Source organism: Diaporthe citri (assembly GCF_014595645.1).
Source record: "Diaporthe citri strain NFHF-8-4 chromosome Unknown scaffold_4, whole genome shotgun sequence".
NCBI classification, from domain to species: Eukaryota; Fungi; Ascomycota; class Sordariomycetes; order Diaporthales; family Diaporthaceae; genus Diaporthe; species Diaporthe citri.
This window is the reverse complement of record NW_025064849.1, coordinates 4,694,613-4,717,109: the sequence shown is the minus strand read 5'-3', so window position 1 is coordinate 4,717,109 and position 22,497 is coordinate 4,694,613. Positions and strand designations below refer to the sequence as shown.

The following is a 22,497-nucleotide window of genomic DNA, read 5'->3' as shown; positions in this document are numbered from 1 at the left end:
TCTCTCACGATCCCCCCCAGGCGGATACAAAAAAGATGGACACGGGTATGATCGAGCTACACGCTGTGGGGCGAGTCCTATACGAGGGGCAGCTCCAGCTGCAGAAACACGACACCATGCTCGGGAAGTTTGTGGTGACGAGTAGGGACGGTCTCGTGGACAGCGCCGCGTTCTCAGACTGTTGGCTATTGGCGTCTGCCTGCGTCTGGTCGATGAAAATGATTAGAAACAAACCGGGCGGACAGGCAGGCGTTTTTGCCGTCCTAGCTGACTGAAGTGGTCGTCACCGCCAACGGCTCGCCAGGGCTCAGCTCAGCTCTCGTGTTGGAAGGGTTGGCGGCGGAAGTGGTTTTCTGGCTATTGTTGTTGGCTGCTGTGCTTGAATTGTAAGTGCTGTCGAAGTGGCTCATTTGCAGTCAAGTGGTGTGGACTCGTGGCCGTTGCTTGTGACGAGACTTCATTAACAGGACTACTCTGCTGTGGTGGTCTCTTGTGAATGATAGAATTTCTGGGGCAGGGTAATCTAACGGAGGCGTTTCGAAGAGCTGGCCAGCTGGCTCAAGGTTCCCCTGAAGGGGTCTCACCTGCATGGGCCACTGGCCGATCCCCGGGCCTCGATTGAAGATCAGATGGTGTTGCTTAGCCTGGTGCAGGCCACTAGCTGGGATAATGTCATTCCTGGGTACTGTGCAGAGACTGTTATTCACTATCCCCATTGGTAGAAATGAGCCCCTCATGCCCAACGTGAGCCACTGGTACGTGCCCATATCTACGACGGTGACTTTATCCCCGTCTCGAGTCAAAGACTGCGGCGGGCACCCTCATCCTCGGAAGTGCATGTATCCAGGCAGATGGTTGCTGCTGTACTGCCCGGCAGGTAGTGAGTGGTGGTCGACCCCAGTTGGCCGCGGCCTGGTATATCGCACAAGTGATGATGATGATGATGATGGAGGAGGGGCGACAGATAAAAATAAAATACTGTGCTGGACCGCCTGCGACACAGCAGACTGACTCCGCAGTAGAATGCTGGAGCCAGGAATAGAAACCTAAACCCCAACCTCGAAACCTACCTGGCCGCATGTACCGTATCTTGGTACTCAGTTACATCATGTCAGCCTATGACCATTGCCCGTGTGCCTCCTGTACTACGGCAAACGCGCGCCGCAGCAGGCAGTCAGAGAGACTAATAAGATCGGGTCCCAGTAGCCTGGCACAGTGACGCCTTGTCGCCGAGCCTTGAGCCCTTGAGCCTTGGGCCCTTTCAAAGCACGTATCTATCTATACCTAGGCAAGGTAATCTAGTCTATCTGCCGCGGGTTGTCCGCCTGCTGACTGATTATCTGCCCCCTCTGTGTCCCTCGTCGCGCGCACCGTGTCACGACTGGGTTCAACTCCTCCTCTTGGGCTGCTGGTCTCTGAGGATCCACACGCATTCCTCTGCCGCCTCCTGCAGCACACAAGCACAGAGCACGAGAGCACAGGCACAAGCACAGGCACAGGCACATCAGCACCCTGTCCTGTCCTGTCCTGTCCTGTCCGGCCCAGCCCTGCCCTGCCCTGGCGCAACCCCGCGACGACTTGGGGTGGCCCACAGCCAGGTGCCCTTGCCATGTTGGACTTCCAACCTCTTTAATAATATCGCAGCAGAATACACCAGGCCACTCGACCTCGACAATTAATCCTGTCTTCCCATTCGCCTCTTAGCCACGCCATTATACGCAAACACAACAGCCTTCCCCCTCTGCATGACTACGGCGACCGCTGCGTTCCATACAATACGGCAGATAGCTCACAACCCCTCGCCCTGCCTCCCGGCTCTGGGCGTGGCCCTCGAGCCCCTGACGCTTCATCATGGGTAACGTCTCGAGCAGGCCCGACGACGGCGCCGCGCTCTATCTCAGCGACCAGAATCGATGTGAGTCCCGCCTCGGCTCCTGCTGCCTCCTGTCCTGTCCTCTGCGCTCCGCGCTGACCCGCCGCTCCTCTCCTGCAGTATCTATCGCATCGCTTGTCATAAGCAACACCCGGAAGCGCACATCTATCATCATCTCCCCCAATGCATTTCCCGCCACAAGAGTATCAGCATCGCGCCCCGCCGGCGACAATGCCCCAGTTGAGTTCATACAGGTCCGTCCTGCCTCGTTCCCTGAGTCGCCGTCCCTTTCTCGCGAAAGCCACATCTCGTCCTCGCCCGGAAACTGACTGGCTGGCCGTGTCGTCTGCAGGATCCCGACTTGGCGACGAACCCCGGCGCGCCTGCCTTCCTGCTAAAGCTCAGCAACGACGACGAGCTCATGTTCACGTTTACCTTCAACGTCCGCCAGACACCGACGACGAGCCCCGACCCGAACAGTAATACCGTAGACACCCAGATTAACGGTCTAACATACGTCTACGCACCAACCTCCAGGGAGGTCGAGAATCTCGTCACGCGGGAATTCCATGCCGACCCTAACCTACACAAGAACTCCAACGTCGAGCTTATCGGCGACTTCACAACTGGTGGCAGCGGCTCTGTCACTTTCGACTGGGCTTGGAAGTGGAAACCACCGAGGAATTCCGAGGATTCAGGTGGTGGATGGAGGAATTCCTGCAGCGTATGTCCCAAGACCCATGCCGCAGCATCGACGCCCGTCTGACTTGCTCGCAGTTTGTGCAATACGACTCGCGCGCCCATGAGCTGCAGACCCTCGCCAGCTTCTCATTCTGGGTCCAGAGTATGTCCCCTGCCGGTCGCTACCCCTCCGGCCACGTCCTGACTGTGTACAGATACGTCGCCCTACCTCAGCCAGCCCAGCTCCCCGCCGCCCTTCCTACTGACCGTACCGCCGAGAAGCCGCGGTGCATCGTCCCAGTCCGTCGAGTCGAATAAGCACCCTCGAGATCGACGAACCTGCTTCCCCTACCGTCACAGCGCACGACACTATCAATGGAGTATCACCTTCGGCGACCACCATCGCCGTTCCAGTCGCTATTCCTCTCCCAGAACCCGTGAAGGTCGATGTATCTTGCCCGAGACCTAATGACGACGTATCCGCATCGGACGATGGCCCCGTCTTCCGCGCGACGATGAAGGCGCTGGAGCAAAAGACTGGGAACATGCGGACCCAGATGAAGCGCATGATCAAGAAGGCAGAGGCTGCCCACGCAGCACAGATCGAGGCAAACGATGCGCAAGTGGCCTTTGTCGAATCGCTCCGGGGCGCGTCCTCCACCAACGCCAACGCCGTCCAGCCGGCCATCGAGCACTATTTTGACAAGATTGCACGGGAGATCCTAAGCTACGAGAGGCAAAACACGCTCAACCTGCAGAAGATAGTGATCGAGCCGCTGAGCAAGTTGTATCAGATCGACATCAAACAAGCCGAGGCCAAGAAGCGGGACTTCGAGGAGGAAAGCAAGGACTTCTATGCCTACGTTGGTCGGTATCTCGGTCAGCGACACGATTCCGTCAAAGCCAAGCACAGCGACACCAAGTACCAGACGAAGCGGCGCAATTTCGAGCTCAAGCGCTTCGACTACTCGTCGTTTATGCAGGACCTATCAGGGGGCCGCAAGGAACAAGAAGTGTTATCACACCTCACTAGATATGCGGATGCCCAGGCCCGGGCTTACCTGCAGGCTTCCAAAAAGGTGGAAAGACTGCTCCCGCAGCTGGAGGCCCTGTCGAGCGAGGTTCAGGTGGCGGACAAGGAGTACCAGTACCAACGGCGAGAGCGCGAGGAAAAACGGAGGCTCCTCGAGAAGAGCAACCTCAACTACGTGGAGCCAGAGTCCATCCCCTCTTCGGTGTCGGGCAACGCCGCGAACGGGAACACATCCGACACAGAGATAAGCAGGGCGGACAGCACGGGCTCACAGCTCAAGTCGATCGCGATCAGCAGCTCAAACACACCAGCCCCTAGCACCGGTGACCTCTCCAGGTCCCCTGGCAGCCTGAGCCACGCCATGCTGGCCAGTCCGTCCCAGGGCTCAAAGTTCAAGGGAATCCGGGACCTGGAAGAGCGCGATACCACCCAGACCGAGACGGAATCGCAGAGGAAGGAAGGGCTCTTGTGGGCTTTGAACCGCCCTGGCGGACATGTCGACCCTCGCAACCTGAATAAGCAGGGTTGGCACAAGTATGTCACTCCTCTTGCAACCCATACCGCCTCTTTGCTGACGAACCCCGCAGGTTCTGGATTGTCCTGGACGGGGGCAAGCTCTCAGAGTATAGTAATTGGAAGCAAAGGCTCGACCTGCACATGGACCCCATCGATCTGCGCATGGCATCCGTGAGAGAAGCAAGGAACGCGGAGCGTCGTTTCTGTTTCGAAGTCATCACCCCGTACTTCAAGCGAGTCTACCAGGCGACGTCCGAGGAGGACATGAACAGCTGGATCACAGCCATCAACAACGCGCTGCAGAGCGCCGTCGAGCGGGGCCTGAAGGACCAGCCGGCACATTCCAGCACGCCGTCAAACGACTCCGGGTCCTTCAGGAGAGACATCGGGTCCATCCTGACAGGTAAGAGCCCATCGCTTGGCCACGCACAGGCACACCCGCCGTCATCAAACATGCCCGGCCGGCGGACGACCGTGGGTGCTCGGCCACAGACAGGGCGTGCCCCCAGCGGTGGCACCTTTGATGAGAGCCCTGACAAGCTGCTCCAAATGCTCCGCGACAACGACCAGGGGAACTGTTGGTGTGCTGATTGCGGCTCCGGGTCCAAGGTCGAATGGGTCTCCATCAACCTTGCCATCATCCTTTGTATCGAGTGCAGCGGAATCCACAGGTCATTAGGAACACACATCAGCAAGGTCCGATCGCTAACCCTGGACATCACGTCTTTCACGCCTGACATTGTCGAGCTGCTCCTGCTGGTGGGCAACCGTGTCTCCAATATGATCTGGGAGTCAAGGTTGGAGCCCGGCATGAAGCCCTCGCCTCAGGCGACCCGCGAGCAGAGGCTTCGCTTCATCACCTCAAAGTACGTGGACAGGGCTTTTGTCGAGCCAATCTCGGCAACACTGTCCAGATATCCCTCCCCCGATGACACGCTTCTCGCGGCCATCAAAAAGAACGAGATCCAGCAAGTCATCTATGCCCTCGCCCTCCGCGCCAACCCCAACGTCGCCGACAAGTCCCGCGGCACCCATCCCGTATTCCTTGCCCTCGCAGCCGCCGATCCCGCATCTCCAAGCCCGGCAGTCTCCCCTCAACCGCCACCGTCGGCTGACGCCAAGACCGTCCCATTTCCCATCGCCGAGATGCTCTTGCAGAATGGCGCTGAGGTCCCTACCGGGTTACCCGCGTTCCCGCTCAGCCGCAGTGCCCTGCAGTATCTCGACAACAAGCGGGGGAAGTCAACGCCCGGGTCGTTCCTGACGGGCACCACCGGTATCGACGGCGTGGGTAGCCTTCCCACCGGCAGCAGCAGCAGCGGGGCGAGTCCGCTGGCGTCTAAGGACAAGGAGGGCCGGATCGCGAAGCGGGCCAGTGCGGGTGGTAGGCTGGCCAAGTCACCCATTCCCGAGAGATAGGGCTGCTCTGTGCCGTTGACGTTCTGGCCGATCCATTTCCGCAGCAGCCACAGGGAGGGGTACCATGCGAGGAGGCTGTTGCAGCTATCATCTTCGTCGTGAGCCCCCTGTGGCTGTTCGTTTGTGTTTCCCTTCCCATGTTTTCTTTCGCCGGCGGCGACATTGGGAAAAATGTCTGCCCCCATCTTGTTATTATTGAATGTTTCGAAAGGGGGCCTCGTGTCACCCTTCTCGCCTGAAGCTTTGAGCATTGGGGATCTGGGTATCTGCGGTATTTACATTTTGAGTGCGGCGTCTTGGGGCAGAATCCAGCAAAGCATGAGAGCGTTGCGTCTCCCACCTTGAAGTCATGAGAGTGGTCCCGTCTGTTTGCATTTTCCGCGTTGCCCGTCGATTTGTCTCACAATCAACTATCTGTCGCGGGCGAGGTGAGCCCAGGGGTTGCGGAGAAGGTCATATATACACACAAACACAAACAGTCGTACATGACAGAAGGTAGTTTATGCGGTACGGGGATTTTGGGGAGGGCTCTCGGGAGGGGTGGGCTGCACCCACTCATAGGAAAGGAACATCAGAGCACGCATTTTGGAAAGTTCTGGATGGGCGGATGGACGGGCGGAAGGACGATGTGTACTACGATGATTCAGACGAAAGGTGACGATCATGACGACTACTACACTTTTCATCGGACTGGTTTGGTCGGTCGGTCGGTCGGTCATGAGGCAAGGCTGAGCAAGGGACGGGTAGTGTAAGGATAGGTCCTACTAGGTCTAATGGTAATACGGAATGAATGATCGAGAGCATCGATGCCTGCCACACTCGCCAGGTAAATACCTACATATTCAGTTGAGCATCACCAAACAGTGACCGTGCGGCTCACACTTGCCGAGCGGCCTCTTGAGCTCGCATCACAATACATTGAACAGGATGTGGCCAGACACATTCCCATCGACCAAATCATTAGTTAGGCCATGATTGTTTCACCGGTCTCCTTAGAGAGAGAGGTCCTATGTACTAATAGACACAACGTAGTTTGACCTCGACCCCATAACGCCGTGGCTTTTCCTAACAATTAACTGACTTGGCCAACGGAAGGCAGCGTCCTCCTCTGTTGCGTTCTGCCGCAAAACCTGCCTGCTGTCATTCCCGTTGCACATTCGAGACAATTTGAATCGTCCGACATCTCTGGAATGGCAGCTCATGGCCCCCTCGTCTCCTGAGTATCGCCGTGACTAGAATGCATCAATCGGCCCCCGTGAAAGTAGCAGCAAAATACGGATTTCCGTCCATAGATGAGCAAGTGGCGAAACACTAGGCGTACCAAAATCAAATCTCACCCCCTAGCAAGAAGAAATAGAAACCAGCCAAACACCACCGAACCAGGACCCCATTCCTCAGCAGTCGAAGTCCATCTCGAACGAACCACCCATCCAATCTCGCCGGAACCGCCCGGCAAGGCTGGTGACAGAAGGCCTAGCAGGAGAGGTAGGGATTTCGCAGTACTACTGCTTGTTTCCCTTGACCGCCTTCCCCTTCGCAGCTTCTGGCTTCACACCGTTGCCGTTCTTGGTCGCTATCAAAGCCGGACCCGGCTCCTCGGGGAGGTCATCCTTAGCGTAGTGACTGTTCGCATCATGGCCGAAGAGTGTTTCGTCACCCTTGCCACCCATCGCCGCGAACTCCTCCGGATTCCTATTGTCGAAGGGTCTGGGCTCCGCAACTGCCGGTCGACTGTTTTTCCTGTACACAGTGACGGGCTCCTTCCCATTGACACCAGGTACCTCTTTGACCCTGACCGAATTGATGCTGCTGAGTAAAGTGCGCTCCCGAGCGACACCACGGCGTTGAATGTCAAGGCCGCTGACACCGCCTACCAAGCCGTCGGTGCTGTCGTTCACACCAGGACCTTTGGCAGTCATCCATGGATGGTCCAGACATTGGTCCACCGTAAAACGCTTCTCCGGGTCGACTACAAGCATGGAGTCGATCAAATCAACTGCAGGCCTTGGTTAATCAAAGGAGAATGAGCTGGGGAGACAACTGTGTTTTCAGGACTTACGAGCAGGGTCGCCGACGGAGTCCCAGTATGGGGAGGGATAGTCGAACCTGCCACTCTTGATCTGCTGCGAGAGGGTGTACGGAAAGTCCTTTGAGTACAGCTCATCCGAGAAGGGCGGGAACCCGCAGAGGCAGATATACATCACAACTCCAAGCGACCAAATATCGACAGCTTTCGTATACTTTCTGTGTCTGGTGTCGGCAAGGATTTCCGGTGCAACATAGCTTGGCGTGCCACAGAGCGTGGTGGTGAACGACTCCTCGCCGATGATCTTGGCGAGGCCAAAATCCGCCAGCTTCACGTGAAGGTCTCGGTCCACCATCAGGATGTTTTCCGGCTTGATGTCCCGATGAACGATGTTTCGATCATGCTATCGCTCTGGTTAATACATGCGAAAACGGCAACATCGAGAGTGTCTTACCAAGTATTTGATGCCCTGAAACAGCTGAGTGAATAGCTTCCGTGTCTCGTCCTCGGTCAGCTTCTGCTTCATCACAATGTAGTTGAAAAGCTCTCCCTCCGCCGCAAGCTCGAGCACGAGGAAAACAGCATTCTTCTCGTTGAAAGTATCCTTCAGGCACAGCACGTTCGGATGGCTGACACCCATAAGGACAGCAATCTCCAGTTGTAGGCCTTCCGTTTTCGACTTCTCTTCTAGACCCGCAGTCTTTTTAAAGATCTTGACGGCATATCTCTTTCCGGTCGCCTTCTCGACGCACAGGAAAACCTCGGCAAAGTGACCTTTGCCAAGCTGCTCGAGTAAGGTGTACTGCTGGAGGAATGCGTTGCTCTGTCTGGCCCTGGGATACTTGAAGATGAAACGGGCCTTGTCCAGTACTGCTATCTCATCGCCTTCCTTCAGCTCTCGCCGTTTGTTCCGTCCGATGATCGCCTCGTTGACAAAGGTGCCGTTGCTTGACAAGTCCTCCACTATTGCAATAGTGTCATTGGCCTTGTGCTCTGTGAACAGCAAGCAGTGGCGATTCGAGACGCTGGGGTCATCCACGACGATATCTGAAGCAGATTAGCACCACCTCGCAAGGTATTCGCCTATGACTGCTGAAGACGTACCACACTCCGGGTGACGGCCGATTAGGTAGCCACCAGAGGGAGCATCGGCGATTTTGGTGTGCTCAAAGCTCTCCTCCTGCTGCTTCGGCGACTTTTTGCTTCCTTTCTTCTTCTGTGCGACATCGTTTAACACGTCTGACCTCGGACAAGCAGCCCTCTTCTTCAGCACCAGGCACTTGCCACCGTATTTCGTGTTGAGGGGGAACAGATAGCCCCAGACTCCTTCCTTGACCTCATCCTTGACCTCCTTGGAGTAGGGCTCGTTGGGGTCTATGACCTGCTGGGAGAATGCCTGGGTGTCCTGGGGCGGCGACGAGAAGCCCTGGACCTGGGAGTAAGTTTCCTGGCTCTTGGTGAGGACCTGGCTGGAGCGGCCCTCGGGCGGGGTGGCGGTCCCCTCCTTGAAGCGGGAGCTGCTCTCCTCGGGAGAAATGTGGGTTACAGGCGAGGGCAGCTGCTGCTTGGTGTCGACTGGTGTCTTGACCGAGAGCTGTTGCGACAGGCGCTCGGATCGGCGCGGTTTCTTGGACGAGTCAGGTTCGTGCTCTGCAGGCGAACCCTGGCAAAGGAAGCAAGCGAGTTAGTAATCTTGCCGAACAGCGCGGTGAGGAGGATCACTTTGTGAAGCCGCGCCAAGAAGGGCAGGCCTCGCAAGGACGTCTCCTGGGGGTGGACGGGCGTGCGGGCAGCGGGCGTGTAAGCCAGAAGTGGGACTCGGGGACCTACGGCAGCGCGCTTCAATTGGCTCTGCTCGGGACGGGGAGCCATGATTGTGCGCAGGCAATGGTGCGGCGGACAAGTGGAGGAGCCAGGGAGGAGCAGGCAAGAATGTTGCAATTCACGGTGAGAGGCGACGGTCGTGAGGTTCTGCCTGGAGGGCGGAGGAGAGTGGTAGTCACGGGCGGGCAAGGTGGGCAAGGTACGGAGCAGGCGAGGTGGGTTAGATGATGTCTGTTCGTGTCCGAGACGAGCCGCGGATGCGATTACAAAAAGCTTCCTACTCTTGGGGTTTTTAGCGTGCCTGTGTCGCCGCCTGGCCCTTCTTTCCTATGACGACCCCCTGCAAGTGCAAGTGCAGGCGCAGGCAGGAAGGAGCAGGTGCGGGTTCAGGCCCAGGTGCAGGTGCAGGCCCAGGTGCGCAGGGTGAGCAGTCGTCCCAGGCAGGTCCCGCCCAGGCAGGGTCCGAGGGTCAACTGGTGTGTTGAGCCTCCGGTTTCTCAGCTGACTGACATGATCGATCTGAGCACCTGGCAGCTGGGTATCAGGCTCGAGGATCGAGCCTCGAGCAGAGTGGACTGGGACGCGTCGCCTGTCTGCAAGTCGACTGGTTCGCCAATCAGTCCCGCCTGAAACATAGATATTGTGACTCGATGCCGACTCGGCCTTGGGGCATGGGCACGGGTGTCCTCCAGCTTTCTTGCAATCATATCTCTCTGCCTGTTTCCTCCTCGTGCAGCAGCTGGAAGTAGACTATGTCTGGAGCATGCGAGAGCGAGCCTCTCAGTCAGTCATCCCGACCAGATACTGTTAGAGTTGCCCCCCCCCCCCGGCGCCTCGCAAGTATCGATCGGATGACTCTTCCTACTCAACCCCGGTACGAAGGAGGTGCCAGCACCCTTGTATGCGGCAGGATACCACTCTCCGTTGCTGTTGGGTATCTGTCCAGAAATTGGACGACATTTCCTGCAGTCTGTCGACACTGGTCCTTGTAAAGGAGAACAGGACCTAACAGGGTCATCTGAGGGCGCCTAAACATGTACAGCTGAAACCCATGGTCTGTGGCAGAACAAGCAATCTGGCAAAAGCGTCACGAGTTGATGGCCCAGCCAGCCAACATGAACTTGGAAATACTCTTGAATCCCTCCTTCCATCGATGCCCCTTGTTCCCAATACAAGTTCGGCCGTGGGCGTGGCACGTGTGGCTTAAGAGACTCAGCAAAGATGGGGTTTTTTCACCTTCGAGGGGAGGAGGGATAAGGGTCGCATAGCCTGCCTGCCCGGCCTTTAGTTACCTAGTACGGGGGAATGGGCAAGTGCCTGTGCAAACCATCATGGTCCAGGAACGAGGTGAGGTCTGCTGGGCGGATGGGTCAGGTACGGCACCAGAGTGACCGGTGGGATGGGCGGAGCGAGCAGCTGGACTTCTGGGAAGCAAACGGGTGCGCCACAGAGACGTCCTGCCCCTCGCATGCCCACCTCTACTCTACCTTCCATGATGTTCAAGTGACCCCCTCTTTCTCTGTGGTCTGAGCTCCTGATCCCTGCCTAGCGCGCTTTTCAAGCCACATGCCACAAAACGTCCTTGCTGAATTTTCTGGCAAGTGCGGCGTGCTGATTGCCCAAAAACCGGGGACCTTGAGCCTACGCCTGAGCCTCAGCTTGAGCCTGAGCCTGATTGCGAGCGAGCGCGCCAGTGGGGTCTCCCAATCCGAGGGTGAAAGAAATCTCTCCGTCTGCATCAACCAGCGTCCAAGACGTCTCCGGGTCGACATCCCGCCTTTCTGCCCACACTCACTGCCCCTCCCCTGTCCGAGACCAGGCGCCATACTCTCCCCGGAGAAAGAGAAGAGAAGAGTGAGGAAAAAGTCACCGAAAGCAAGACACCCAACATGGCGCCCCGTGGCCTGGTCTTCGTCGATGGGAGCAGCAGCGACGTCCTGCAGGAAGTCGCCGACTACATCAAGATTGGCGATGAGATCCGACCCCTGCTCGAGAAGAACCAGACCGAAGACGCCATCACGGCCATCGTCAAGGCCTCCTCCGTCCTGAACTCGGCCCCCGAGAAGGAGTTCGGACCCGCCTACAATCTGCTCATCTTTGCCGTCATCAACCACTCGAAAGAACCCAAGAAGCACCTGCCCCAGATCTGCCAGAACCTCACGAAACCAATCACCTCCTCCCCCATCAACGGCCGCGATCTCGCCCTCGGCAGCCTGTCTACCATCTTCAACCTCCTCGCCAAGGATGACCCCATACGATTTAATGTCTTGTTCCAGATCGTCCGCTTCGTCAAGGCCAACAACCTTTTCGACACCATCAAGCCCGCACTGAAGAACGTCCCCGGCTGGCTCGAGGCCTGGGACACGGACGAAGAGGATAGGCAGCGGCTGTACGTCGAGATCGCCGACGCAGCAGAGGCCGCCGACGAGAACAAGATCGCATACGAGCACCTCCTGCAGGCACTGCAAACCTTCGACGCCGATGACAAGGACGACATCGCCTCCGAGGAGGCTCAGAAGCTCTCCCTGCGCGCCCTCAAGATGGTCCTCGTCATCGACCGGCCGTGGGCCTACGACTTCCAGGGCCTGCGCGTCCTGGCCCCCGTCCAGGCCCTCGCCGACTCCCACCCCGTCTACGCACAGCTCCTTGACATCTTCGCCGAGCAGGACCTTGAGGACTTCAACGACTTCAACGACGAGCACGATGGCTTCCTCGAGAAGGAGAAACTGGATTATAAGACCCTGCAGACCAAGATGCGCCTCCTGACCTTTGCCAGCCTGGCGGCGTCCCAGCAGGAGCGCGAGATACCCTACGGCGTCATCGCCAAGGGCCTGCAGGTGCCGTCGGAGGAGGTGGAGCACTGGATTATCGACGTCATCCGCTCGCAGCTGGTCGAGGGCCGCATGTCGCAGAGGGAGAAGGTATTCAAGGTGCACAAGACCATCTACCGCGTGTTCGGCGACAAGCAATGGCGGGAGCTGCAATCGCGCATCGACGTCTGGAAGACGACCCTCAACAACGTCCACGGCGTCCTGAGGGCCCAGCAGCAGGAGGCCGAGAAGCAGAAGGAGAGGCAGCAACAGGAGCTGGAGAAGAAGCTGGCAGGAGTTGGATTCAGCGACGGCCCCAACCGCGGAGGCCGCCGGCAGCAGCAAAGAACCGATAACGATGACTAGACCACCACAACCGAGCACGATGTCATGTCCGAATCATGCCCAAGCCATGTCTGAGGGAGGTGAATCCCTAGCGGAACGCCCCATCTTCTCAAAAGAGATGAATCATCCAGGGAAAGCCCTCGCGGCCCCGCCAGGATTTGCCAGGCGTTGGGAGGATAGAGCACAGGGGAACAATGCTTCGGAATAAAAAACTGCATTTTCGATCCATTTTGTCGTCCCGCTGCCAGTGTTTCCCGATTGTACGTGCCGTGACCGTGGCGGCTTTGTTCTATGTTGTATCTTGGTAGTGTTTCTGGGCTGTATATCTATTGTCCGGATCCCATCATCAAACGCCCATTGTATCTCCTCGGCCCTCCTTCCCCCAGACAGCCAGCCTTCCAGCCCGCTGCCAGCTCAGAAGTCCGCGCCCAGCCTCTCCCTGATGGCTGCCTTGGTGTGCTCGGCGACCTCCTCGGGGGTGGGCGTGGCGTCGATCTTGACGACGCGGCCCTGCTTCTCGTAGTACTCGACAACGGGCATGCTGGTCTCGACAAAGGTGCGGAAGCGCTTGCGGATGCTCTCCTCGTTGTCGTCGGCGCGGCCGCTGGTCTTGCCGCGCTCGAGCAGGCGCGACTCCATGACGGCCTCCGGGCAGTCGTAGAAGAGCACGAACTCGGCCGCGCAGACCGACTCCTCGAACTTGAGGGCCTGGTCCAGCTTGCGCGGGAAGCCGTCGATCAGGAACCGGCGGCCCTTGGCGCTCGTGGGCTGCCCCGCGATCTTGTCCTTCATCGCGTTCTCCAGCAGCGCGATCGTCACCTCCATCGGCACGATCTTGCCGTCCTTGATGTAGTCCTTGATCAGCTGCCCGTACTCGGACCCCTCCCGGTCCTGCTCCTCCCGCAGCAGGTCACCCGCCGACAGGTGCGTGAAGCCGTACGTCGAGACCAGCTTGGAGCACTGGGTGCCCTTGCCGGCGCCGGGGCCTGTAGCGAGAGGGTTTGGGTTAGTGATCTTGTCCGGACCTGGGCGTTGGGGGCTTTGCCATAGCCCAGGCAAGGGTGGGTGGACTGACCGCCAAGGACGAAGAGGACTGTCGTGTCGGTGATAGGCATTGTTCACGAGTGACCTTTGTGGTTATAGGGTGGGAAGGAGGTATCAGAGGCGTCTGACGTGAAGTTGATGTGTTCCTGGAGCTGAAGGAGAGGATACGGAGGGTAGAAGAGCCGAAGGGGGGACGACTCGGTGCAGGAGTCCCTGGATCTTGTGAAGCCAGCTTCCAAGGTCGGCCGGTAGTGACGTGGGGCAGCTTTCAGGGGTCTCGCCCTTCAGGACTGGAGCTCAAAAGGGTCGAGAACAAAGAGCTTGCTGGTCCGTGCTCGACGACAGACGGGATGGAACGGTTCTGACCCTCCAATATCGAAACGTGCCAACATCTAATCCACAATGCGCCGGTATTAAAAGCTTCTGTTTTGGTCCCTGTTTGCGCCCTACCGTACAGCTGCTGGTTATTTTCCGCCCGGGCCCCCAACGTTCGTGAGACCGTGCTGTGACAGAACGCATGGTAGCACTTCCCTGTCCTGAGTTCTACCTGCCTGTATGCCCCGCAACCAACACTGCCGATCTTGGCTGGCTTATCGAGGCGAATATTGACACTCGAGGTGTGCACAATGCACACAAAGTCATGCTCTACCAGCTCTTCTCAATTGTTGTCTTGTTTCAAGTCTTAGATTTCCATGGATCTGGCGCATTCCGCATGTGTCTTGTCCATGCGGGCAGCGATTTGAAGATCGAAAATCCCAGGACGTATATTATGGATCAGACCCAGACATCGGTCCCTCGGTCAAGTCACTCATTGCAGCAAGTATCTATGTGATCACTGGGTGTTACATAAGACTACAAAATCCGAGATCGTATCACATCAGCACGGTTCTGAGCGCGCTTGTTGTTCTTCAAGTGAAGAAACGTGCTCGTCATTCTTTCTAGACCGAAACAGTCAAATAATCCTACTTGTACAAAGTAGTCTCAATTTCCACCTCTCCGCACACATTACCAAAAGAACGGCATGTCTGTTCCTCTCAAAAGTTATTTGCCCAGTCCCCAAGAAAACGCCGGTGGTATAGGTTCAGGCAGCCCGGCTCAACGCAGCTGCTTGGTAGACAAAGAAGATCGATCATTCATATATATAGACAATTAGAAACCCCGCTTCCCCGCAAACAGTGCTCCCCAGCATATTACCTCAGGTTGAATGTCGTCTGAACCGGTGGTGGGCTCTTGACGGCCTGGCCGGCATACGCACCGGGAATCGGCACGCTCTCATACACGGGCTCGTCCGCCGACGCAGGCCCATGGCCGTGCTCGTTGACGGTGATCGAGGGTACATTCGGTGGCGGTGTCGACGAGCTTGGCCATGAGGTGGGGCTGGGGCCCTCAACCGGCGAGAATGACTCCTTAGCACTGGTCTTGGGGGTGGCACTGGGTGCCTTCACAGGAGGTGCCTGGAGCTTGAAGGGCTTGTCGGCCTGCGGGGCGAATGTGCTTGCCGGCTCGGGGATGTGCTTTCCGCCGGGTGTGAATGGGTTCCCCTCCTCGATGTCGCCAAGGGAGCGGAAGGCGGCCGAGGGTGGGAGGCGTGGGGACATGGTGTGCTGGGAGTACATGCCCGGTGACTTGGGCCCGTAAACGGAGGCGAAGCCGGGAGACTTGGGTCCGAAGCCCGGGGTGTTGGGGGCGGACTGGGACCGGAGCTGTGCGAGGTAGAGGTCGGAGCGGGCCTTGTCGCGCATGTCCATGGACTTCATGAGCTTTCTCTTGGTGTGGTAACGGTAGAAGACGACCGAGTACAGGGTGATGGAGATGACCTCGATGACGACTTCGATGATCATGCAGATGAGAGACCAGTTCTACTCAACGGTTAGCCACGGTCCATACCCTGGGCGTCGGAGACGCCAGACGATCTCGTCTTACCTGAAGCCTGCAAACGAGCGCGTAGTCGACCTGGTTGGAGAAAAGCTGCGACCGGGTGTTCTTGACGCACGACCATCCCCACATGTCCTTGTTGTTGCTGTTGTTCCTCGAGTTCTGCAGGACGGCAATGGCGAGGACCCACATGATCATGCTCACGATGAACCAACCAACGGCGAAGAGCGTGTAGTAGACCCCGACCTTCTCGGCCCTCCTGTGGCCACCACGGCAGTATCCAACAAAGACGAGGATGCAGATAAGCAGAGACAAGCACGATGCTGCGAGTACGAGGCATTGCGGCCAGATGCTGGTGCCCGTTGCCCAGGCTGGTAGGTTGTTCTGGGCTGGGAGCGCCTTGGTGGCGTTGAAGATGGCGAATGAGGTTCCGAGCATGGCCATCACAATCAGACTGCAGCTGAAGTTGACGCTCCGCAGTGCCACCTTTGCAAGCCGTACGCGGGTCTTGATTTTCTGTCGAGAGAGTTAGCTCGGCATTCGGGTCCGCTGTTGAGGTGAGAGGCACATACAAGGTCCTTGGCTTGCTCCTTCTCCGTCGACTCCTCCCTCTTCTCCAGCATCTGCTCTTCCCTAAAGGTAGGGCTGAGGGGGTTCAGACCCCGGCCTGGAGTTCCGGGTGCCTTCATGGCACTCTTGAGCGGTGACCTTGGGCTCATCGGTACGGCTGCGGATTCCCTGTTGTTGCTGATGTACCCAAACCCAATATCGCCCGGCTGTGACTGGGGGACCACATTCCTGTCTCCAAACCCGTTGCCTGTCGACTCGACGGGAGAGTGGATGCTGGTCGCCTCGGCAAATCGTGGCGTCCTTGGCGGCTTGCCTATTGATGACGTGGAGGAGGAAGAATCCGTGGATGACGACCGCACGGGTTGAAGGTTGAGAGCGGCAGGCCGCTTCCTGTCGTCGTTGATCGCCATTGTGACGCGGGACTGAGCGACGATGCCAGCAGTGAAAGGAATAACAAGATCGTAGTCCTGGTGGGGATGACGACGCTTAGAAGGGAAGAAAGGTGCTTGTCTACTTTGTTTGGTGGAGCAAGGAGTCGGACAAGGCAAAGGAAATAGAAAGAGATGTGGATGAGGCCAGCTGTCGAGGACGAAAAGTCCAAGGCCCGGCCTGAAGGGGAGGGCAATGGTTTTCAGTAGCCGCTGGCCACGAGGAGGGTCGATTTCATTCGACCCTCGTGGGAGTACCGGGAAGTTAAGTGGCCTGCATGGGGGTGTCAGCACATGTTGTATGTAGGTCAGGTAGGACGATCAAGCAGCGGGCGAGGTTCCATACGCAGGACTGGGGTACACGACATCCGTCAGCAGCCGGAGAGCTGATAGGGCAACGGGGTCAAGGTGCCAATGTAAGCCGGCGATTCGTGATGGAAATAGACGCCCAGCAGGGTGGTCAAGGTGTCAAGGTGGCGCCGGGGCTGGGAGACTCGAGACCGCGGGATAGATGTGCCCGTGAGGGTGGAGTATCAGATCCGATGTTGCTCCAGGCGCGAAGGCGAATGAGCTTCCCCGGGACCTACAGAGATGGGTCTCACACGGTCGAATTGGTGGTCGGAGAGGAGGAGGATGGAGATGAAGGCCAGCACGAGGAGACTCGGGAGACTCGAGAAGCTCTCGAGTAGACAAGACGAAGAGGGGATGGGTAGGGTAGGGTACATGTACGGGACGCAGGCGAGTCCACAGCACCACCAGCAGCACCACAATAGAACAGAAGAACAATACCATTCAAGAGAGCCGTGTGGTATCGGGGCTGCTGAAAATATCACAGCGCCCCCTCCCATCCGCCTCCCCCCTCTCACCTCTGGTGCTGGTCCCCCAGACAAGGCGGGAAGACGCAGCCGAGGCGACTCGAGCGACAGGAATTGGCGCCATGAGGGACCTTGTCGTCTCCCGAGCTTGCATTGCTGGGGCAGAGGGAGGAGGACGAGGACCAGGAAGAGCACTTGATTGGCCTGGGCGGGGGCAGACTCCCCACTTGCCATTCTGCCAGATTGGTGATCAACGTACCCGAGCAGCCAACGCGGGCACCTGGTTGGGTGGCCGGCGGGACATGCAGCTTCTTGGTTGGCGACCCGGGCGGCTACGTGACCGCGAGAAGGGCGCCGATGGAGACGTTGGAGCTCGAGGGCCCCGGTCGAGCCTGCCCGTCCGTCCACCCATCACACCTTCCTCCCGCGCCGTTCAAGGATGAGGTGTGCTACCCCTGTCGGCAGCCACCCCCGCCTGTGTCGTCCCCGGCGCCCAATTGGCTGCCCACGATCGACGTCCTGGAAACGGCCGCCCAATCAGCGCGCGGGAGCGTGTGATTCTCGCCCGGCGCATCTGCAGCCTGCAGGCGCCTTGCAACCCTCGGCGGCAAGCCATTTCAATTTCACCTCCTGGCCCTCACCTGGCCTCCTCGTGCCAGCCCGGCCAGCCCAGCCGGTCTGGCTCCAACTGACTGCCTCGTGGCTTGACAAAGGCCTTGTCTTGGCGGAAACCATCACTTGGACTGACTGATTGTTCCCGTTCGATGGCGTCGCACAAGCCCAAGCACAAGCCCAAGCACAGGCACAGGCACAGGCACAGGCACAGGCACAGGCACACCCCGTTGGATCGCCGTCCCCCAGTGGAGGTCAGTCACACTGCGGGGCCAAATCTCAACCTGTCAGCTCCTGCGCTCGCTCCCTCTCTCTTGCCTTGGGGATCTCGACAGCCGAGTTTATTTCTGTCTTCTTTCCAAGGCGTTTGACTCTATGAGTTGGGACATCATGTCCGACATGGAAGGAAGGCCCTTGATAGGCCGAGGAAGGGGGCGGTCAGATAGGAGCGATGCCCATCTGGTTCCCAGTAAGCACCGCGTGCCTTGATTCGTCGCCGCCGCCGACATGAGACCTGCCATTGTCTATGGGCGGTAAATATAGTCGGCCTAGTGCCGGTGTTGCAGCTGTAGCGGCGCTCGGGAACAGATGTGGTGTACAAATGCGACCTGGCCAAGAGACCATGGTTGTCTGACTGCTTCTACTACAGCACACCCACCTTTGTGATTAACGGTTTTAGCCTCGGGCGGGCCCTAATAATAGCTCAGTCCTTCTGCTCGCACCTCGACAACCTTCGCTATTCGGAGGACCAGTCATCAATTACCGAGTTTCCATCCATCCGGCGGCACAGCAATCGTGCTTCAGAACTCTCCTCCCCAGTTCACAGACATGGTCTACATCTGGTTGCGGTGCATACACACGTCCCCTTGGAATTCCCTATTTTGGTGCTAGCAGACTGCTGTGGCACATTAGATTCAGACTCCGTGGGTTCATCTCACTGTTCGAGATACCCGAGCCAGCGTCCGGGTTCCTCGTCGCATGTATTGAAGTTTTGGTACAAGGTCGTGAGGCTCAAGAAAGCCGTGCCGCTGAAATGCCGGCTGTCGCTCAGTCTTCTGCTGATGGATGCCATACTTGGAGAGAACATGGACCGATCCGTAGGCTCCGGGACGCCTCTCAACGCCAGATGCTATGAACCGTTCACGCATATCCTGTTTGTCCTGAGAGAGTTGCCTTGGCCGACAACTCAACGGAGTGGGCTTGTTCATGTCCTTTGGCAGGCCGTCTCCCTGGGAACATCATTGAGCACCAGCCGACTCCAACTCACCAACACTAGTAACGATGATTAGCGATGGTTCTGGCGGTGTTGCGAGTAGTGCTGGTTCCCCGTCCCCTACAACGGAACAGCTAACGCCCCGGGCGCCTGCAGCTGCTCTGAAGACGGGGCGCATCGGCCGGCCGGCTCACTCCCGGCCGACTCCGCTATGCCGTGCTTAGCCCCATCGCCTGTCTGCTTAAAGCAAGGCATGTCTGGCGCCTCCCGGCGATCCACGCTCATATTTGTCCATACAGCACCGTCCAAGGGCCTCATCGCACATTCACGGCCTCCGGAAACCAGCTCATCATCCCGCAGACGGCCACCGTTTCCCTCGAAGCGCTCACCAGGGAAACACAGCAGCAGCGCAGCGAAGACGTGACCCCACGGGAGGAGCCCGGCGACGCCTTCGAATCAGGCCAAGGCCCTCATCTCGAGTTCTCTCTGCCTCCAGTCGACACCGGCAAGGACGCGTGGCTCTTCCTGGCCGCCTGCTTTCGTCATCGAGGCGCTGGTCTGGGGTGAGCATGTCTCTGTACAGGCCGTGTTGCACATCCCAAGCTAATATGCCACCAGGTTTTCCCTTCTCCTTCGGCATCTTCCAGAAGTACTACAGCAGTCATGAGCCCTTCAGAGGGTCCGGCAACATCGCCATCGTTGGCACCTGCACCTCCGGCATCATGTACCTCTCTGGGCTGCCCGCCCTCGTCCTGAATCGCATGTACCCTAGGCTGGGCCGCTGGTCGCCCATGGTCGGGCTGCTGATCATGTGCCTGTCGCTGGCCCTCAGCTCCTTCTCCACGACGGTCACGCAGCTCATCGCGACCCAGGGCGTGCTTTATGCGATCGGTGGCTCCATCGGCTACCTGCCCTGCCGACGCCCTCAAGGCCGGCCCCTTCCCGTCCGCCCTGACTGCTCTGCTTGTCAACGTCTCGTCCGTGGCTGGGTGTGTGGGGCTAGGGTTCCTTATCGACCGTCTGCATGTCACGACGTGCATACTTGCCTGCACCATCGGCGCGACGGTGGGTCCCTTCCTGCTGTGGGGGTTTGCAGTCAATCTTCCCGTGCTGTACATCTTCTGTATTCTGTACGGCATCTCTGCCGGCTCCTTCACGACGACGTGGACGGGAATCATGAGGGAGGTGTCGTCGAGGTACAATGCTGGTACCGCTGTTGCACGCACATCCCTAACCCTGGTTTGCAACCACTTTCTGAAATGCTTAAATAGCCAGATTTCTTTTATTTCCTCTTTTTAAACTACTTTTAAGAGATAAATGCTTTTATAATTATGCTTTTAAACCCTTATAACATTTATAACCATTTATAATTATAAGCTTAATTTACATAAAATAGTCTTTTCTTTTTATAAGTTATAAATAAATTATATAAAATATATTTTAATTATATTTATTTTATATTATTTATTTTTTTTAAATATATACTTATATAATAAATATAAATATTTTTTTAAACCTTATTAATTAAATAATTTATTTAAATACTTATTTTTTTTTTCTTTTAAAAGGGTTGCGGAGAAAACGCAGCAAATACTTAGCTACTTATCCTTAACCATATCAATAATTTTATTTAAATAAGCAATAATAAGAGTTGGAAACTTTGCATTAAAGGTTTTAAAAACATTGCCATTATTCTTAATATAAATAAACTTGCTATAAACTTAATGCAGGTTATTAAAAAGGCATAACTTGCAATAATATTATGGGCTGGCCTTAAACTTGCAGAATAAAGGTGCTTAAATGGAGTTAATATTTAAAGTGCAAAGGAGAAGGTTTACTTTCCATTTGCATTTACGCTAAAGCCTATTCTTATAAGGCTAAAGCCCGCTAATTAATCACTATAAGCATAAGCCTAAACCATAATATATTCTCTTTCCCTAAGTTAAAGCTGCAAAGAGGCCTTCCTAAGGGGTTAACTATATAATAAAAAATAAAAAAGGCACTGCTTTAATCACAAATTAAATATTGCTTTTTGCCTAGCTATTTAATTAACTCATAGCGTTTTAACTGCATTACTAAGCCGGCCCATATTATATATATATTTTCATCCTTTCCATACTTTATAATTCAATATGCTAGCTAAAGCAAGCTAATAAAAAATAATTATTTAAGCATAAGCTAGCGGCTAAGCTAATGGCATTCCTAAGATCCTCTAATTTATACCTTTTATATAAGCTCCCTTACTTAAAGCCTTAAGGCTGCGAATTTATTATATAACCTATAATTAATTAGCGTTTAATTATAAATAATTTGCTTTATTAGCAAAAAGTTCTTAGGCCTTAAAAGTTTTATAGCGCTAAACTAATTAACATTAGCTAGCCCGCTTTAAGCCTAGGTTAGCATTAAGCTAGCATTGCTTTAAGCCCTACCCCATAAAAAAAAATTTATATGCTAAAAATAACCTTAATTAAGCGCCTCCTTCTTGCTAAGCCTAATTAATAATAGCTATATATAGGTTCTTCCATAGCGATTTAAGCAGTTATGCTTATAATAATTAAGCTAGCTATAAGCATAATACTTAACTCCCCCTATTAAGATTGCCATAATATTAATATTCATTGCTTTGCTATTTTAAGGTTAAGTATTATTTTCCGCTATTATAGCGCTAAAAACACCCTTATATTACCATAAGGCAAAGCAAAATGCCTTAAATATCTTTAGCCACTCCTTGTAATTAAGTTTTAACTTTATTAAGATAGCAAGTTTATTGGCTATAAATAATATTTTATAATTATTTAGCTAAGCTTAAGCTTTAGCTATATAAAAAAGTTAATTAAAGCAAGTAAGAAAATCTGCTATCCCTTCCCCATGGCATTATTATAATGCAATTAAGCTAAGCCCAGCATGCCTTTACTTAAAAAAATCCCTAAATATAAGGCAAACCCTTTCTAAGAAGCTCTCCAGCTACCCCTTAAATATCTTTATAGAATTAATATAGGGTAGAAATTAATTACGAAAAATTCCTAACCAACTAAATATATAAAAAAACTAAGCCCCTTTAATGCTAATTACCTCCCCATTCATTATAAACTTAGCTCTTATTTCCACTAGCTAAATTACTAAACTTTCCTAAGATAAGAGCTCCTTAAGATAAGGAAGGGCTTAGCGGGCTGCCATTATTTCTTTTAAATTTTATTATACTAGGTTTTATATAATTGCATTATAGGTTTATAATATAAAAGGACTTTAAATATATATTATAGGCTAGCCTTAAACTTGCAAAATAAAGGTGCCTAAATGGAGTTAATATTTAAAGTACAAAGGAAAAGGTTTACTTCCTATCTATACCCGCGCCAAAGCCTATTCTTATAGGGCTAAAGCCTGCTAACTAATCACTATGGGCACAAGCCTAA

The 22,497-nt window shown here is 55.2% G+C and overlaps 6 protein-coding genes across 6 annotated transcripts; 3 read left to right on the top strand and 3 right to left on the bottom strand.

The window, feature by feature from the left end:
• Nucleotides 1-1,851: 1,851 nt before the first annotated feature.
• On the top strand, nucleotides 1,852-5,522 carry INS49_010395 (uncharacterized protein; the record flags this gene model as incomplete). Its single annotated transcript, XM_043171120.1, has 7 exons — nucleotides 1,852-1,915; nucleotides 1,994-2,127; nucleotides 2,226-2,597; nucleotides 2,651-2,717; nucleotides 2,770-2,863; nucleotides 3,018-4,121; nucleotides 4,175-5,522. 7 exons carry the CDS (start codon nucleotides 1,852-1,854, stop codon nucleotides 5,520-5,522), a joined length of 3,183 nt encoding a protein of 1,060 aa, XP_043025685.1.
• A 1,502-nt stretch (nucleotides 5,523-7,024) lies between these two features.
• Nucleotides 7,025-9,420, bottom strand: INS49_010394 (uncharacterized protein; the record flags this gene model as incomplete). Its single annotated transcript, XM_043171119.1, has 5 exons — nucleotides 7,025-7,518; nucleotides 7,582-7,951; nucleotides 8,003-8,595; nucleotides 8,653-9,211; nucleotides 9,271-9,420. The coding sequence occupies 5 exons, from the start codon at nucleotides 9,418-9,420 to the stop codon at nucleotides 7,025-7,027; spliced, it is 2,166 nt and encodes a 721-aa protein (XP_043025684.1).
• Nucleotides 9,421-11,261: 1,841 nt separating this feature from the next.
• Nucleotides 11,262-12,548, top strand: INS49_010393 (uncharacterized protein; the record flags this gene model as incomplete). Its single annotated transcript, XM_043171118.1, has 1 exon — nucleotides 11,262-12,548. One exon carries the CDS (start codon nucleotides 11,262-11,264, stop codon nucleotides 12,546-12,548), a length of 1,287 nt encoding a protein of 428 aa, XP_043025683.1.
• Nucleotides 12,549-12,941: 393 nt separating this feature from the next.
• Nucleotides 12,942-13,642, bottom strand: INS49_010392 (uncharacterized protein; the record flags this gene model as incomplete). The annotated part of the gene is made up of 2 exons (XM_043171117.1): nucleotides 12,942-13,513; nucleotides 13,603-13,642. 2 exons carry the CDS (start codon nucleotides 13,640-13,642, stop codon nucleotides 12,942-12,944), a joined length of 612 nt encoding a protein of 203 aa, XP_043025682.1.
• A 1,119-nt stretch (nucleotides 13,643-14,761) lies between these two features.
• Nucleotides 14,762-16,426, bottom strand: INS49_010391 (uncharacterized protein; the record flags this gene model as incomplete). The annotated part of the gene is made up of 3 exons (XM_043171116.1): nucleotides 14,762-15,430; nucleotides 15,495-15,962; nucleotides 16,019-16,426. 3 exons carry the CDS (start codon nucleotides 16,424-16,426, stop codon nucleotides 14,762-14,764), a joined length of 1,545 nt encoding a protein of 514 aa, XP_043025681.1.
• A 452-nt stretch (nucleotides 16,427-16,878) lies between these two features.
• Nucleotides 16,879-21,300, top strand: INS49_010390 (uncharacterized protein; the record flags this gene model as incomplete). The annotated part of the gene is made up of 4 exons (XM_043171115.1): nucleotides 16,879-17,129; nucleotides 19,384-19,640; nucleotides 19,703-20,061; nucleotides 21,292-21,300. The coding sequence occupies 4 exons, from the start codon at nucleotides 16,879-16,881 to the stop codon at nucleotides 21,298-21,300; spliced, it is 876 nt and encodes a 291-aa protein (XP_043025680.1).
• Nucleotides 21,301-22,497: the final 1,197 nt, after the last annotated feature.